Raw genomic sequence first — 18,088 nt, forward strand, 5'->3', positions numbered from 1 at the left:
GTTTTTTTAACCTTAAACCGCATAAACACATTTCATTACACCAAATACACAAAATAATGTTCTTTTTAGCAGCATCATATGACCCCTTTAAAATGCCCAACTTTACAGCAGAAAAAAGCATGTTTACAGCCTGATTCAAAAAATGATTTTGGTCTATATAGCTAATTTTGCCCTTCATGACAACTGTGAGGGGGGTGAATTTTTTTTATAACTCATCCGTTTAAATTATATTAAGCCTTAAAGTTCTGCATAATTAAGGGCGTGGCCACTTGAGTGACAGGTGGATTGCCGCTGCTGTTACCACTGTCGAGCTAGGTGGGCGTGGCTTCAGCAACCAGCTCCCGCCTTTTTGCCCATTTTCGATTATCCGGGAGTGACGCGCGGTGACGTGCTGCCAAGATGGCGACGGCCTGCTCCGCCCACTTTGAGCTTCAAAAACGCTCTTCGGAAATCTACGGGTGACGTCACGGACACTACGTCCATGTTTTTGTACAGTCTATGATAAGAACGCTCCATAAGAACGTTTTCTCCTAACATTTATATAACATTTAAAAAACGTTAGTGAAAGTTGTTGTTAACGTTCCCTGTTGGGATATAGCCTATCTCCGTTTCCTGATATTCTTGAAAGCGTCTATATGCCTCATTTGGGATTCCAGTAAATTCATGCTTTTCAGAAAAGTCATGCTTTTAGTTATACAAATGCATGCAAACATTTTGGAGACATGTATTGTCTTGCTCTGCCTTTCAGCTATGGAAAATGAGCCTGGTGATTTGTTGTCAGAATAATGCGCACAGCCATAAACTATGCAATGAACCCAAAGAAGCATTTCCATTGGGAGAGCACTGTCATTATATGCTTCTGTCTCCAGAACTGAGACACATTTACATGACAGCTGCACAATCAAACAGCCACTGATAATAATTGGTGGTTTCATTGTGATTTTTAGTTTACAAGTTTCTTCTCCTGATTATACTCTGACAGACTTGTTCAAAGTATAAACAATGATTCTGTGCACTTGTTGAAACTTGGGTTCCTCTGTAAAGTTGTTATGTATTGCCTCACTTCAGATCTGTCAACATACTCTGTACCTGTGACCTCTAGTTCAGATCTACACTACACCAACACTACAGGCAAATATGCAGTTTACACGCCAGGACCTGACAGAGACATATCCTCTCATGCACAGATCTCCAAAACTGATGCTTTCCTATGGAAAAAAAAGCAAAGCATTTCCTTTAGTTTCTCTGCAAACCATTGTTTGAAATGAGGCATTGCAGACCGATATAATACTAGACATCCTCAAATGACACTGAAACAGCTTCTTTTTCCTGTCTGGATGGTCATTCTGTATTCCCGTCTATAGGGATTTCACAACACAGTTAAGGCTATCTTCTAAAGAGGCACAAAGGCCCACATCTTCCTACAGATCTTCCTGTTTCATGCAGGGAACAACAAATGCTTCTGACTACCTCAATCAGTGCTCATGTGGGTATTGACTGTTGTTGTGTCTGTGTTACAAATACTTCATTTCCAAAGATGCTTTGTTTACGGTGCTCTGATTTATCAGCATGTCTTCGCTGTAGATTGAGGCTGCTGTCAGAGGGAGTAATGACGTATGTGTGCATGCGCAGGGTTTTCTGGAGCGATATGGATACCTGCACAAGGAGAATGAATCTCACAGCACAGCTGAAGTCAAGTCTGCCATCAGGTAAACCTGTGAAAAATATGATAATATCATACCAGCTATCAAAAACGCTACAGTTGAATGATGTCAGCACTAGTCCAGAGGAATGGGTTTGTGATGGATCTCTGTTGTGTTTCAGAGAGTTTCAGTGGTTGTCTCAGCTGCCCGTCACTGGAGGACTGGACAGGGTCACTCTGGAGAAGATGAGCTCGCCCCGCTGCGGGGTTCAGGACGCCTGGGGTCAAAGGGTCAGCAGGGACTTCACAGGCCGACAGCTCCGGAAGAAGCGTTCTCCTCAGACAGGTGAACACATTTCATGCATTTGAATTTATGTTTATAAGAATCATATCTAGAACTGTTGGGAACACCCTAAAACTCGGCAATCTCATTTAGTCCACACATCACCTTCTCACGTGTGTCATTGAACTGCCATGAAGGTTTTTATTATTTTGTACTGTTCTCTGAGGTCCCCTTATAATGTTATCAAGATTTTCACATCAAATACACAAAACCCTTTCAGCAATATGACATTCTTTGTTCAGACAACTGTGTTTCAAGAAGTTAGCATTTCTAAGTATTTGAGGCTCAAAAGGTTTCGTAAACTGCAAAATATGTAGTTGCTTTTTTTTCTTACAGCATAAAGACTACAAGAAAGTTAATTCCATTTGATTCTAGTGAAATTTATTTAATGCAAAAAAAAGATGAAAACTGAAAGAATGCATGCAGTTTTGTTAAAAAAGATTGATAAGTGGCAGACACGCATTTTCAGTCAAACTGCCCTTTGGTTAAACAGTGTTTTCTCAGATGCAGGAGTTGTGAGGTGGTTCTGCGGCTGCTGGGTGGGGTCCTAATAATGGATAAATACAGTGGGACTCATAATTACTGTCCATACTGAGCAAATACACGTCTAGCAGTTTAAAACATCCACTTCTGTGAAGACCCAAAACAAAACACACACACAAACTCACACCTCGCCTCATGTTTACACGGAGACTACAAGAGCAGATCTTCACCAAACACTCATTCACTGATCATACCATACTCTGTTAGGTGTTTTCATTCAGGTCCAATGGCACTGAGGACTGTTTCACAGAAGACATTTTTATTAGAGGGGTTAAAGTGAACACACACATGTGGTTCATACTGTACATGACAGCTATCTCAGATCATCTTAAGTTAGTTAAATAGTAGATCAGGCAGGTGGAAGGAGAATTGTTGATATGACTAACAGAGGCTGCACTGGTGATATTTTTGGAGCAGTGCTTAAATAAAAGCTCAGTGTGTGCGTGTGTGTGTGTGTGTGTGTGAGAGAGATTTGGCAGGGGTTCTAGAATCGTAAATTCAGACCTGTCACTTTGAAAACGCACTAATACTTCAGGAATGCAGCAGCATTGCTCTGAGTATGAGTGCATTCATGTCAGTACCTGATGTCTGCAAACTCCTCTCACTAGGGCTTAACTAGTATAGACTTATTAGTGAAGACAATCATTTCACACATCAGTTAAATCACAGATTTGCTTTCAGTCACTGTACAAAGCAAAACTCGTTTTATCTCTGTTGCATTAGGTTCTTGTGTTAACACTGAATCAGTCTTGTGGATAATCATTTAGATAATTGGCTTTGTCTGCATTTTGGACAATTTTGAGCCCATTCATTCTAACTTACAAAGACAAAACATTAACCTCACACTTTATAGGGCAGGATTTTTGCCTTACAAAAGGTTCACCAAGTGATTTCAAGGAAAAACAAATAAATGAACAAGAAAACACTTTAAAAAAACAACAAACTGTGCTGTTTCTTTAATGTTATTTTGGTTATTCTACGCACTAAAATATGAATTATAAAACGGAGCGTTCCGGTCCTTGATTCTGATTGGTTGAGCCGTGTTCAAAGCTGTTGTAAATTACTCTACAAACTGCTTTGTTTCTGTGTCTGTGTTGCTCGGCAATAGGGCTGTGCGATATTGAAGAAAAATGCGATATGCGATACCTTGTTAAAAAATGCGATATTAGATATGCGATACGATATTGCTTAAAGTGTGTAAAATCAATTTCAATTATATTTTAAAATATTTAAAAATGAAAATTATATAACCAATTTGTTTCACATTCTTTCTTGGAAAAGAAAGAATCCCTACAACTTCTGAAAGTGACCAGCAGTGTTTTAGCAGTACAAAAGTTTAAAAGTAATGTCACAAATCAGAAAATGTCATTTTAACATCAGTGTGAACATACAAACAAAAAAATTAATGACACTAATTTTATATCATTGTGACTTTGCTTTCCATACACTTTAAGTACTTCTTCATATACCACAGCAAAAACTACAGTCTGAGAAAGTTCAAACATGATTAAAGGCAAGTTAACAGTCAGTAAAAAAAGAAAGAAAAATGAAAAAAACAACAACACAATTTACAAGCATAGATAAAATAAACAGTAGTATTCAGATACAGAAATTTAATAATTAAGTGTAAAATAACACTGCATAGCGTTCACTGTATGAATTAAATTTAGATTAATCTTTGTTATAGCCGTTTTGTTGTTTGATTAACATTAGTGACATATTCAGCAGCAGGTATTTATAAAGGGCTGCTGTCCCTTTAAATCCGACTGCACGGATCCAGTATAATGATACACATCCGATTTCTTTCTCAGCTGTTTACATTCATTTAAAACATAACCGACTGCGTTTGCGAGAATGTTTTCTGCAACTTATTGCACTTATATGCGTCGAACTAAAACTTTGACCTTTTGCAACATTTTGATTTAAGTAGCCTATTATTAAAATTATTCAGATATCGCACGCCCTTGCGATATGCATATTGCGATATTTACATTTGCGATATTTTGATAATTTCGATATATCGTGCAGCGCTACTCGGATACTCGTATATGGAATAACCGTTTTATAAAAGCAATAAGCCCCGCGTGAAGCCGTGGTTTACAGTGAATTTACAACCCCGTTGTGCTTAACAATGCCCCTTAGCTGTTAAATTTACTGTAAACTTCTTGGGGCTTATTGCTTTATTAGGAATTATGGTATAATGGAGAAAAACCACACACGTTACCTTCTGACAGCAGTGTTATTAGGGCCAGTTTTACTAACAGCTTGCGCCAGCGCGAACCGTATTTTGGCGATATAATTGTACTGTCAGGTCTTACTAAAGACGTGCAGTGACGAATTATTCAGAGTATTCAGATGAATCACGCAACGCGTTTTACTGACGTTTGCGCTCGTCAAATTAATGGCATTTGTGCCATTACTAAACGCCCAAAAAAGCATGTCTTAAACTATTTCGCGCTTGAAATGGCTGCAGTTATTGTTGCTAGGAGGAGGCACCGAGAGCGCGTGGTAGAAGGGAGAGGATTTTTTTCTACACTTATTAATTTATTTTGAATGCCAGAAGAACACATTATCCGAACACATCATTTGCCAAGCCAGGTTATTTTTAACTTGCTTCAGGAAATAAAAGACGACTTTGAACCCTCAACTAGGAGTCACGCAGGTCTATCAAAACTTCTAGCAACCCTTCATTTTTCAACGTACTGTGGCTTCTTTATTTCTTTATTCTCTATTTGCGACTACACTAATTTGCACTGTTCTTGGTATATTGCATTGGTCGATATGTAAATGAGATGTTGCGTCTGTTCTTTAATTTGTGCATTATTAGTAAATCACCTTCAGAAATGTCCAAGCCCATCGGCGCTGTTTTGTAATTGCGCTCTCGCGCTAATTTGCCCTGTTTAGTAAAACTGGCCCTTAGTGTCTTGGAAGTCTGTAATTATGTGTGCAATTCACAAAACCTCTCATGTTAAGCTAATTACGTACTGAGCTGAGCTCTTGTCAGTTTAGAATGTTTTGGATGCAATCAGTTGATTTTTGCAGAATATGTAAAATACATTGGATATAATTTTTATTAGTTTTTTTTAAAGGTGTCATTAATGTATACAGTAATACAAAATTAGGTGTTAATTAAGTCTAAATTTGGATCTAAAATACCCTTAATATTCAGTAATATCATTGATGTGACTGAACTGATGCTGTCAGATGAAAACAAAACTGAGAACTCATGAATTTTGCATCAACACTGTTATTGATCTGAACTGAATCAACACTGAACTGACTTGAACTGATTAATGAATTGATCATGCATTTTAAGAGCTACTTTTCAGATTTGCCTCATATTTGAAGTTAAAGCATCGTTGATTATGTTACTGGCCTATACTGCAAAGCTGCCTTGAATATAATCTGTATTGCATAAAGCACTATAAAAAGGTGACTTGACTATGAAGATGTGTTAAATGTAATTAAATAAAAGAATTACAGTAGTTATTAACTTAAATTATAAACACACTAGCAACAGCATTGTTCTGGGGTCTTTTGCACTTTACTTCCAACTTATTTTTTTACTTAAAAATGAAACTAGTTTGTTAGCATACAAATCTAAATGAAATACAGCATCAGTTGAACCTTAGATGAATGAAATCTCACAAATGCTAATGTTAAGATGAAATGTCACGATTAAACATTGGTTTTGAGACTGGTCCGTACTTCCACAGGAGAGAAGTGGCACAAACGTCACCTGACGTATCGTATCATGAACTGGCCGCGTAATCTGTCTCCCAGTCAAGTGCATATGGCAGTGAAGATGGCGTTCCAGCTGTGGAGTAATGTGTCCGGACTGATCTTCCAGGAGCTCCAGCAGGGTCCTGCCGACATCCGGTTGGCCTTCTTTGAAGGAGAACATAATGATGGGACAGGAAATGCATTTGACGGGCCAGGTGATGCTTTCTTTTTTTTTTTCTTTCTTTCTTAAATTAATTAATTAAGTGACCATCAATATTCTAGTCTTAAAAGGAATATTCCATGATATTTTTTAAACCTAATGTCTATGGATGGCATTTGTGCCATGCTGTGTATTACAGTGGCAGGCGGTTTATTTATTTTTTATTTTTTATTTATTTTGCAGAAAATGGTCATTTGTAACTACACTTAAAAAAAACCACATAAAAAAGAAAAAAATGGACTACAAACCATACAAAAAAACACCAAATTTCCAGACCAAAAACTCAGCCCAAAAGTGCTATCCAAAGGTAAAAGCAGAAAATGAAAAACATGTTGATTACCAGTTTGAAGAAAATAAATAAAAGAGGACCAGATTTTTTTCACATTTTTCAAAACTTTTTTTTCCCTTTAAGGTATATCTAATTATTTCTAAATATAATTTACCAGTCAAGTGTGTAAGCCACATTTTAAGAGATGGGATACAATTTTTCTTCCAAAGCAAAAGTTTTTTTTTTTTTTCAGATATCCTGAAACAAACTGTTATTGTACCAGTGTAAGTCCCAAATTGAACTAATATAGGATCTGGTTCAAAACTATGTCAAATATATCTGGAAAAAAATGTCACTTTGGACACTTAACAGTAAGACAGGTTGGAATCTAAATAATGTATAATTTTTTTCAGAGACAACAAATAAGAAACACTATGACAGGTGTCGATTTTAAAAGTTTTGCCAGGAACAGCCATTATATACACGTTCACTTTGATCAGTTTGCTGAAGCATGTTGCCAAATAACACGAACCTTCAACATACTTTGTCTATGCCAAGAAAAATGTAGGAAGAAATGTTTTCAGTGAACTTTCAAAATTTGCTTTGCTTGAGAAAACATGAAAATATAAATTGTGTGTGCGTGTGTGTGTGATTTAGTCAAGTTAGTTTTGCATCAACTAATGTGATTTTCAGTAATCGAGAGGCAGCAACAGCACATAATGAGAGGGTGTGGCTCTGAGTGTGTGAATGAGGGGGCGTGGCTCCGAGTGTGTGAATGAGGGGGCGTGGCTCTGAGTGTGTGAATGAGGGGGTGTGGCTCTGAGTGAATGAGATGAGGCATGGCTCTGAGTGTGCGACTACAGTAAAAAAGCTTTTACTGTTCTAAAAACACAGATTTGTGGCTATTGTTGGAATTTAAAACCAGAAACACACGTGATAGTTGTCATGCGGTGAATCTGGCTAATCGTGAAATGGCTGTGTCGTCGTCTGGAGAAACTGCGTCGGCTGAGTCAGCTCTCGAAACGCTCTCGCGGTGCTTTGATGCCACACGTGACAGACAGTGACGTGGCGTCGGGCGCCGTCTCAAGTCGGACAAAATTACTAACCGGCATGCACTGCTTTAAGTCAGATTGCGATCGATCTGCGCAGTGCTGCATGAAGTCAAACGCACCTAATGAGATGAGGCATGGCTCTGAGTGTGTGAATGAGGGGGCGTGGCTCTGATTGTGTGAATGAGGGGGGCACTCTGTTGGACTGCTGTGTGTGTGTGAAGAGAGAAGAGATGATGCTGGTATCACTTTATCGATACTGTGGAAAAGTAGTACTGAGTCATTTCAAATATTTCAGTTTAGGTATGTATCAAAAATTGATATTTTTGGTAACACTATGAAGAAACCCAAAAGATTCAGGGCTTTTAAATAAATTAAGAAGCCACCACCTGATTCTTCCCCGTTTGATAGACTCATGTACCAACTCTCTTTTTCCATATTTATGTGCAGTCTTTCATCTAGGATTCAGAACGGGACATGAAAGCTGCGTGACATAGCTATTTATTCTTAATTTCTTTCTTTCTGCTCTTTAGGTGGCGCTCTGGCTCATGCATTTTTCCCTTTCCGCGGTGAAGCTCATTTTGACTTGTCTGAACGCTGGACCCTGAACGGTCTCAAAGGACACAACCTGTTCCTGGTGACGGCCCATGAAATTGGCCACACTCTGGGATTGGTGCATTCGCCTGTCCGTCACGCTCTAATGTCACCGTACTATAAGAAGATGGGCTCGAATGCGCTGCTCAGCTGGGATGATATCACTGCTATACAACAGCTGTACGGTAAACAAGCATCTCTTTTCTTGTCTGGACTTCTGAAAAGCTTTTTGTTATTTGTAATATTGCAGGCTTTTAGGATCACACTTTATTTTAAGGTCCAATTCTAACTATTAACAAACCATTAACTATGACTTTTGCCTCAATAAACTCCTAATTTGCTGCTTATTAATAGATAGTAAGGTAGTTGTTAAGTTTAGGTATTGGGTAGGATTAGGGGTGTAGAATATGATCATGCAGAATATGTGCTTTATAAGTACTAATAAACAGCCAATATGTTGATAATAGGCATGCTAATAAACAACTAGTTAATAGTGAGAATTGGTCCCTATACTAAGTGTTACCGCTTTTGGCAGCAAAGAACAGGGTTTTGGCCTTTACTAAGAGTAAGAGGGTGTCATTTACTAATTATTGCATAGATTTTTTTTGTATATATAACTTGCATACACACATGAATGTGTTCTTAACCTCATTCTAATGTTAATGAACTTTGAGTTTTTTAGATGAGCGACTATGTACCAGAGTTTAGTCACTAAACAAGCTCAAACCATCTTCATATAAGGATTATATGCATAATGATTCTTTCAATCGTGACTTTTTATTTTTTTGTTTTTGTGAAAATATGCATTGGCAGATTGTTTCAGAAAATAGATGGTGTAAAATACCTCTATATCTCACCTGTGTGCTTACCTGAGAACAGCAATGAATATAAATGAGTTTAGTACTCTTCTAATCTCAATTTATATCTACTCTCTACTATTTTATTCACTCTCTCACACACAAACACCTTCACAGAAAAATGACACTTAAATGCTTAAATGTATTTGCATAGTCTCTACAACATATAGATTTCATTTTAGGATCATATTTAAAGACTGTTTTAAGATTGTTTGTATTGCAACAATATTTTCATTAAAAGCACATTTCCATCCCTACTCAGATTACTGTAATGTGAACAATGCCAGTCTCTTTACTGTTAAGTGAACGAACAATTATATTATTTAAATTGTTAAATATACATCATAATAATACTGAATTTGTTCATTTTAATTTAAAAATCATTGTTGGAAGGTATTCATTACTAAAGATCATTATAGCAATGACAACAACATTTCCGTTTAATTTTTGGGTGAAATATGACCCTTTCTTCTTGAGATTTACTCAGATTCACCAAAACATTTGCAAACATACCAGTTCATATCTTATGAAACCCTCCCTGTTATTTTCACATAATGAATACAGCTAATTTTGTGAGGCTGTGGTGAAACAAACATAAGGTCCTATGAAAATCATTTTATTTTTTTTTCTTTCCCCATAGAAATTCTGTGTTATGTACTTACAAATGACGGCATAGAACTTTAATTTAATCGATCTTTTCATCAAATAAAGATTAAACAAACCCTTTATTTATTTATTTGCTGCACAACAGAGGTTTACTGTTAAAATTAAAACATTGAATTTGTGTACTATTCTTTTAAAAATAAAATGTAAATAATAACTGTATCAGTAGTAGTAGTAATTCAGTAGTCCTCATTTAGTGAAAAACGTCACGAGCGTCATGCTTGAATCCGTGCATCTGCACCATGCATTCACACAGAGACACAGAACATGCAGCATTCATATTTAAATAGTCTTTTTGCAGTTAATTATTCACAGACACTAGTCCATATCGCCATTGGATGCAAGTGTACTGTCCTATTTTTCATTTATTCATTCCAATTTGGCAAATTCTGTGACATTCCGCATTATCGGGTAAATTCCATTTTTTATGACAGGATTCCGTCCGTGTTTTCTGTATCATGGAAATCATAGGGCCCTACAAACACAGGTAAACAGATTGACGCTGAAAGACACAGTAAGACAAACTCAACTCCAGTTCTGGGCCGGTGAAGCTGTCAGCTGTTTCTCAAGCGTGTGTCAGGCAGGTTTACACACGGCACGCAGAGAAAACCTCCACAGCATCCATCTCCAGCGCATGAGAAGAGCTAGGCCTGATCATAACTCAAGACCGTTTCACTGAGTTTGCCAGACTGATCTTTCTTTCAGCCTTCCAGGGGAAAAAAAATCAGATATGATTTGAAAGCTTTCTTTTTGTACAAGTAGGTTGGAAAATGCTTGTGAAACATAAACCTTTGCTGTGGAATACCTATTTTTAAATAAATTCTTGTCATAGGTTAGAAAATCTCAACAAGTTTTGTAAGGAATGCTTTCATATTTGCAAAATATGCAGCCAACATGTTATGAAACACCAAACAAAACAAAAAATTCTGGCAAAATGAACTTTTACAAATGACATTCAAATATCCAAATGATACTGTACAAACTGTATTTTCTATTCCCTTACCCTAACCTCACCTCTAAATCTAGCAATCACAGAAAACTTCCAGCACTTTTAGATAAAAAAAAAAAAAACCCTTTCTTCTTGAGATTTACTCAGATTCACCAAAACATTTGCAAACATACCAGTTCATATCTTATGAAACCCTCCCTGTTATTTTCACATAATGAATACAGCTAATTTTGTGAGGCTGTGGTGAAACAAACATAAGGTCCTATGAAAATCATTTTATTTTTTCCCAAATTCCATTAGAATTTTTCCAGATTCAAGTTTTTCAAAAATCTTTTTTTTTTTGTTTTTTTTCTGGACTCTATTTGAATGGTTAAATTACACACACACACACACACACACACACACAGTGCTTGTTGATAGCTCTAATATATTACAGTGTTAGTCACAGTTAGTACAGTCACTCTTTCTGTAAATCACACACTTTGCATGCATTCAGGCCAACATGACTCCATGTAGAAACTCATCACAAAAATCACTTCTTCAGATATGATCTGCTGTTAACACAAATGTTTGTTTGGGTGTGTGTTCATGTGTATCAGAAGAAGCATTGTGTTCTGAATTCCACCACAATCACAGACTTTTGTATGGAAGCTTGTGTCTGCCACAGGTTAAAAAATTAAAAATAGGTAATTGCGAATTTTTATCTCACAATTCAGACTTTTTTCTTGCAATTCTGAGAAATTCTTAAGAATTGCAAGCTGTAAACTCAGAATCGCTTCCCCCCACAATTCTGAGAAAAATGGCAAGACGATAACTCGCAATTGCGAGAAATAAGACAAAATTGCGAAATAAAAAGACAATTATTATTTATATTTTATTTCGTAGTGGAAAAAAAAGACAGAATTGCGAGATGTAAACAGAATTCTGAGAAGTAAAGTCAGAATTCAACATTTATATCTCACAATTCTAAGAATTGAGAAAACAATTAGTTGCCATCAGATGTTTTATTTTTATTTCAGACGAGCTGAATTCAGTGCATTAAATGTAAGCGGACAAAGAGGATCCTACAAAGAAAATTTAGTAATGTTCCCTGAGGCCCACTTACAGCAAAATGTTTTTATTGTTGGCCCTTTATTTTTTAAAAACTCATACATATGGTTGCAGAGATGAGGACGATAAAAAAAACAGAAAGTTCCAAAACAGGCTTAAATAATATCCACAGATAGACAGATAGACTAAGGAACTGAACTAAACAGGGAGTATAAATAAGAAGGAAAGTAATTAATGAGGACACGTGAATATAATAATGATCAAACAGACTGAGAAACTAAGTCAACAAAGGCAACAGAGCACAACACAAAGCAACAGAACTGTGACAACATCACACTCTGTGCCGTCTTTTTTTAAAGAAAAAACAGAGAAAATTTTTTTTTAATTGAGAGGCCACACAGATCTTCTTGGCCACACGTCTTCATGCAATACGAGTTCACAGGTCAGAGTTCACCAAACTTTAAAATGCAGCACAATTTGAGAGTTTGCGTTTCCGGTCTCCCACATTCATATGCGTATGAATGGACATCAGTGGATGTTTGTGCACCAGTGTCATATACTTGTGTGCAGGGAAACCAGCGGGGGATTCAGTGCAGCAGTTGGCGGGAGGGGCTCTGAGATGGGCCATGCGGGACTGGCAGACTTCTCCAGACCCTAAAGGAGGTTCCCGCACACCCCAGTACTGCCAGGGCTTCTTTGATGCCGTCACCATGGGTAAGAACAAGAAGACATGCCATTATTCTTCTGTTACTCACTGAGATCAGTTTTCCTGGAGCTGTGTGAAGCGGTGTTTTTTCTGCAGATGAGGATGGGACAGTGCTGGTGTTTCAGGGCCATCGTTTCTGGGCGGTGTTTAATGGCAGCGTGAGCGCTCCTCTTCCTCTTCACACACGCTGGCCAAAGCTGTCATTGGCTATTGAAGCGGCTGCCTTCTCTCCACTCGACAGCAAACTCTACTTCTTTAAAGGTAGGCTGGACTTTAGTTTTCCAAACACAGGTAATGCAAGTGTTACGGTATATTACAAAATCATGCTTTTGAGGATTTTTCAAGTGTCCCTGTCCAATGCAACATGATAATGTATTCAGTTTTAAATTCAAAGTGACTTGTAAATTTATTAGAATTTCCAAGTGAAAAAAGGATATTCAACCAGGAAAAAATATACAAGGCTGGTCTTGATTTTGTGCATTGTGAAAAGTGGACATGGGTGAATGTGAGTTTGCCAAGTTATGTCAGGAGAAATGTAAAGAGGAAAGAAGAGCAAGTTTTGTGTTTTTTAGTTGATTATTAAGGAAAAAGATTTTCTATGATATAACATGCACTGATGGATTGTTCACAATAAGACCAGGAACCAGCCTTACAAAAGTAAATAGGTATATATAATATTATTTTCATTTTCATCATTCGTTTTTATTTTGAACAAGTTTTGCTTGTGAACTCATGTCTAAGAGAATCTCTCCAGTTAATAATGCCGGTGATAACTTTTATATAGGGGCTTTTATTCAAAGTGGCTTACAGATAAGGGATATGACAAAGCAATGCAACAAACACAAGAAGTGCTTAAAATACAGAGTACAGACATCGTCTAGAAGAATACAGGCTAGAACAGAGAGGAAAATAAGACAAGGAAAAAAAATCCAATTAACATCAGCAGGAATGATGTTATGCAATGAAAACTTGTTTCCTCCATGGGATTACAAATAAAAAAGTCATCTTTTATCTCACAGTTGTTTCCCATTTCAGACTTTTTTCTTGCAATTCTGAGTTTATATCTCACAATCCTGACATTGTTTTAGAATTGCGAGATACAATCTCAGTACTCGTTGAGATATAAACATGCAAGCATGCTGAGATGGTGAGTCTGAATAGTGAGATATAAATTGGCAATTGCGAGAAAAAAGTCAGCATTGTGAGATAAAGTTGAAATGACCTTTTTTTCTATTTTATATGGAAGCTTGTTTCTGCCCTGGAATTAAAAAAAGAAATGAAAAGATAATTGTGACTTTTTAGCTCACAATTCTGAATTTTTTATTTTTTTTTCAGAATTGCTGGTTTACATTTTGCAAGATAGATTGCAAGATAGGCTGCATTTACACTGGCACAAAAAATCCGATCTTTCGCTCACATCTGACACAGATCGGAATTTGTTGCACACGTGTATGCGCTCACGTTTTATTGAGATGGAAACTTTTTATAGGTAAGAAATTGCACATTCAGGAGCTGGGTTTCAACCCCCGCCCCGTGAATTTTGAAAATACAACAGCTAAAAGCTACATATATTTCTCACCAATGAGGTGATAACTTGTAATTAAACCGACAAGCTTGTTTGCAATGCTTCACAATCGCTCGCTCGCACGTGGGTGCATGCGCTCGTTCTCTCTCTCTCTCTCTCCTTAATTCGAATTCATTTCAATAAATATCATCTTTATTTCACTAAAGAATTCTACCTCTAACGAGCTGTAGATAAAATTACCGTTATTTTCCGGTCTTTATCCGTTCAGTCAGATTTTGTGCTGCAAAACATCCATGACAGCCGTTGTCCATGCTGGCAAATAATAATGGCCATTCGACGTGAATTATATAAATAATTTTAAAAGCACGGCCATTTAAAACCCGAGGGTCTACCATGTGCATAGTAAAGCGATCACTGCAGACAATCCTTTTGGGCGGGAATTAACGTAAACACAGATATCGGATACCAGTCGTGTCTAAAGTGAATGTAAACAGACGTGCCAAAAAATCGGATATGGTCAAAAGATCGGATCTGTGCATTAAGACTTGCAGTGTAAACGCAGCCTTTTAGACTTTGTTTTGTTTGTATTACGCAGTTCTGACATTTTTGTCAGATCTGTGGGATATAAACTCGCAATTACTAGTAAATCCAATTCTGAGATGAAAAAAAAGTCAGCTCTCAGCTGTCATTTTCTTATAAATGCAAGTTTATATCTAAATACAATATATTTTTATACCACTCAATTCTGAGCAAAAAGTCTGAATTTTGAGATAAAGAGTCACAATTACCTTTTATATTTTTTATTCAGAGTTGAAAATGGGCTTCCATAATTTTATTCCGTGGCAGAGAGAGAGAGTGTGAGAAAAAAAACCATTTGCAAGATTTAAACTCCCAATTCAGAGAAAAAAGTCTGAACTGTGAGATAAAAAGTTGCAATTAACTTTACCCTTTTAATTTATTTATTCCATGGCAGAAACGGGCTTCCATAGGATAGAGTTTTTCACTGTTTCTTGTGTATAATCAGGGATTCTGATGTCTGGGTATGGTTTGGGAAGATCATCCCACCAGCATGAAACAGTGAACATGAGTGTGACTTTCTGTGATAGAACATATCAGAAAATGTAAAAATCCACTTTGATGTATTGTTTAAAATGAGTGTAAATTTCAGTACATTTGTGTATAATGTATAAGAGCTTGGTAACTCTTTAGAATACTTTAGAACACTTATTCACTATTAATTACAACTTTTCCCTCAATAAATTCCTAATTAGCTGCTTATTAATAATTAGTTAGGTTTTTTCACCGTATATAGTAGGGAAATTTACCGTTAACCATTTAACAGGCTTTTACTGTAGCATTTTTACATTTTACATTACATTTTTACTTTTACCGTTAAATTCACGGTCATTTTTTACAGTGTAGGGATGTAGAATAAGGTCATGTAGAATAAGGGATTAATATGTGCTTAATTACTACTAATAAATGGCTAATATTCTAGTAATATGCATGCTAATAAGCAACTAGTTAAGAGAGCCTAAAATAAAGTGTTACCAAGAGTTTTTAGAATTTAAAGAAGTGGTCATTGTGGATGAGATACATCAGCTTTATATATGAAGAGCTGATGAGATGAGGGTAAACAGTCAAATCAGGCATTTTCATCGTTTCTCTTAGATTTTTAATCATGTTGTTAATGTAGAGACAGACCCATGAGCCCCAGCTGCTGTTAAGCTTCAAAATAGATTTGAACAAGTACCATAAAAGTAATCCATACACTTTTGTGTGCGGAACAGGTCCAAATTTTGTTCACGGAAAAAGTTCTTTCTTTTCAGTGAATTGGCCAAATGGGTTTGTAAAATGGTCTTATACTTGCCCTGTGTGAGTGTACTGTATGTGTGTGTGCATAAAGTTTGGACATACATAGAGCTGTGCAACAATATAGTTTACATCTCGTGATGATATAAAAAAATCACACAGCTGAGATTTGCTATAAAGTATATAATGTGAGTGTACTGTATATGTGCCAGTAAAGTTGGATGTACTCTAAATCCAACTTTTAATATATCGCAGGGCGATAATATAATTTACATTTTGCAATGATATAAAAAATCTAGTTGAATTTGCTGTATAGTATGTAACAAATGCCTGAGTGCACAGCATGTATTTGGGTAAAGTTGAACATACTTGCAACAGTTGTGTAATATGCTATTTATTAATTAATTAATAAAACCTGAGTGTGAGTGAAGGATGACAGAATTTCATAGTTTTTAGGTAAACCAGTCAAAAACAAACAAATAGTTTGATAATGTTTTTATTCAATATTTTGTATTTTGGGGGGATTTTATGGTACTAAATTATATTTATGGAATAGTTATGATCCATTTTTAGCACTTTTTGAGCATAGACCTGAAAATGACATTTCCAACTTAAACCGTCATCGATCTTTAATGCCTTGGAGCACAGACTTATGTCTATCTCTTGGCAAGTTATGCTGGATTGAAAAAAAATTTAATGAAGTAAAGCCCCAAAAAGTTATAGAAGTTTATTATTATGAAAAATGCACACAAATACTAATTTTAAATGTTATATGAAATATATATTTTCCAAAACGTGTTTTACTCTAAAACTGCTAACCATTAGTTTCCAGTGCAGTCATTTTGACTGTTTTTTTTCAAGACTATTTAACCTTTGTGAATCATGGCCAGGATTTTTTTGTTGTTGTTCACAAAGCAAGTTTTGTATGATTCCGATAAAGCAAAAAAAATGAAAAGTGAAATGTGAAAATGACCAACCAGCAGAGGGTTAAGCTGCATGTACTCCACTCATCTCCATGCTGCTTTCTCCTGGCAGGACGGCAGATCTGGCGTTACTCGGGCTCTGATCTGGACCCTGGATTCCCCATGAAGAGCAGTGACCTGGGTTTGCCGAATCACCCTGACTGTGCCTTCTTCTACCAGCCGCTGGGACGCATGGTGCTCTTCAGAGGATCCCGATACTACGTCCTGAACCCGGAGTCTCTCAGCGTGGAGCCGTACTATCCTCGTGCCCTGCGGGACTGGAAGGGGCTTCCACGCGGACTCAACGGGGCCTTGACTCGACCGGACGGAAAGCTGTATTTCTTCAAAGAGCAGCAGCACTGGAGGTTTGATCCTGGAAAGGTGCGGATCACTGCGACTGGACAGTGGGCAGAGAAACTGCCGTGGATCGGCTGCCACACAAATCCATCACTACGGGATAATGAGCTGCTCTGACCAGCAGAGGGAGACAAACGACAGAAATATCTTGCTTACGTCTACAAATGTATGGAAGTCCGTTTCCGCCACTGAATAAAAAATAAAAAAGGTAACTGCGACTTTTTAACTCGCAATTGCGATTTAAAAAGTCATAATTTTGAGATATAAATTCTCATTCTGAGAAAAAGTCAAAATTGTGAGAAAAAAAGTCAGAATTGCGATTGTGAGTTTATATCACGCAATATGACTTTTTAACTCGCAATTATGAGTTTATATCACGCAATATGACTTTATAACTCGCAATTGTGAGTTTATATCTCACAATATGACTTTTTAACTCGCAATTATGAGTTTATATCACGCAATTCTGAGAAAAAAGTCAATAACCTTCTTTTTTTTTTTTTTATTCAGTGGCGGAAACGGGCTTCCATAGCATATGTAATGATGTTTAATGTGAGATGTTTTATGCGGAGTGCATCAGCACCCAGGTTAACAGGTAACATCACGACATTGCATTTTTGCAAAAATTCACAGTGTTAAGTACATTTAAGCAGGTTACCAGGAAGACAGCGATCAGAAGTCCAAATATTTAGTCTAGCCAATTGAAATGATATATTTAGAAAAAAGTGTTGGGTTGATTACCAATACCAACATCTATCTCATATGAAATATTATCCCAATCAAATGCATCAGTCGCCATCTTAGCTGTATTATATCCTCTAAATT

At 36.7% G+C, this 18,088-nt stretch overlaps 1 protein-coding gene across 1 annotated transcript in view; it reads left to right on the top strand.

Moving 5' to 3' along the window:
• Nucleotides 1-17,449, top strand: part of mmp28 (matrix metallopeptidase 28) — an 18,610-nt gene extending 1,161 nt beyond the window's left edge. Inside the window, exons 2-8 of the mRNA XM_016564105.1 lie at nucleotides 1,633-1,709; nucleotides 1,825-1,988; nucleotides 6,245-6,466; nucleotides 8,322-8,567; nucleotides 12,472-12,615; nucleotides 12,704-12,868; nucleotides 16,980-17,449. Coding sequence (XP_016419591.1) covers nucleotides 1,633-1,709; nucleotides 1,825-1,988; nucleotides 6,245-6,466; nucleotides 8,322-8,567; nucleotides 12,472-12,615; nucleotides 12,704-12,868; nucleotides 16,980-17,380 — 1,419 coding nt within the window. The 3' untranslated portion in view covers nucleotides 17,381-17,449. The remainder of the gene's footprint in view (nucleotides 1-1,632; nucleotides 1,710-1,824; nucleotides 1,989-6,244; nucleotides 6,467-8,321; nucleotides 8,568-12,471; nucleotides 12,616-12,703; nucleotides 12,869-16,979) is intronic.
• Nucleotides 17,450-18,088: the final 639 nt, after the last annotated feature.

Source organism: Sinocyclocheilus rhinocerous, unplaced genomic scaffold (assembly GCF_001515625.1).
Source record: "Sinocyclocheilus rhinocerous isolate Xijiao unplaced genomic scaffold, SAMN03320098_v1.1 scaffold1522, whole genome shotgun sequence".
Taxonomy (NCBI): domain Eukaryota; kingdom Metazoa; phylum Chordata; class Actinopteri; order Cypriniformes; family Cyprinidae; genus Sinocyclocheilus; species Sinocyclocheilus rhinocerous.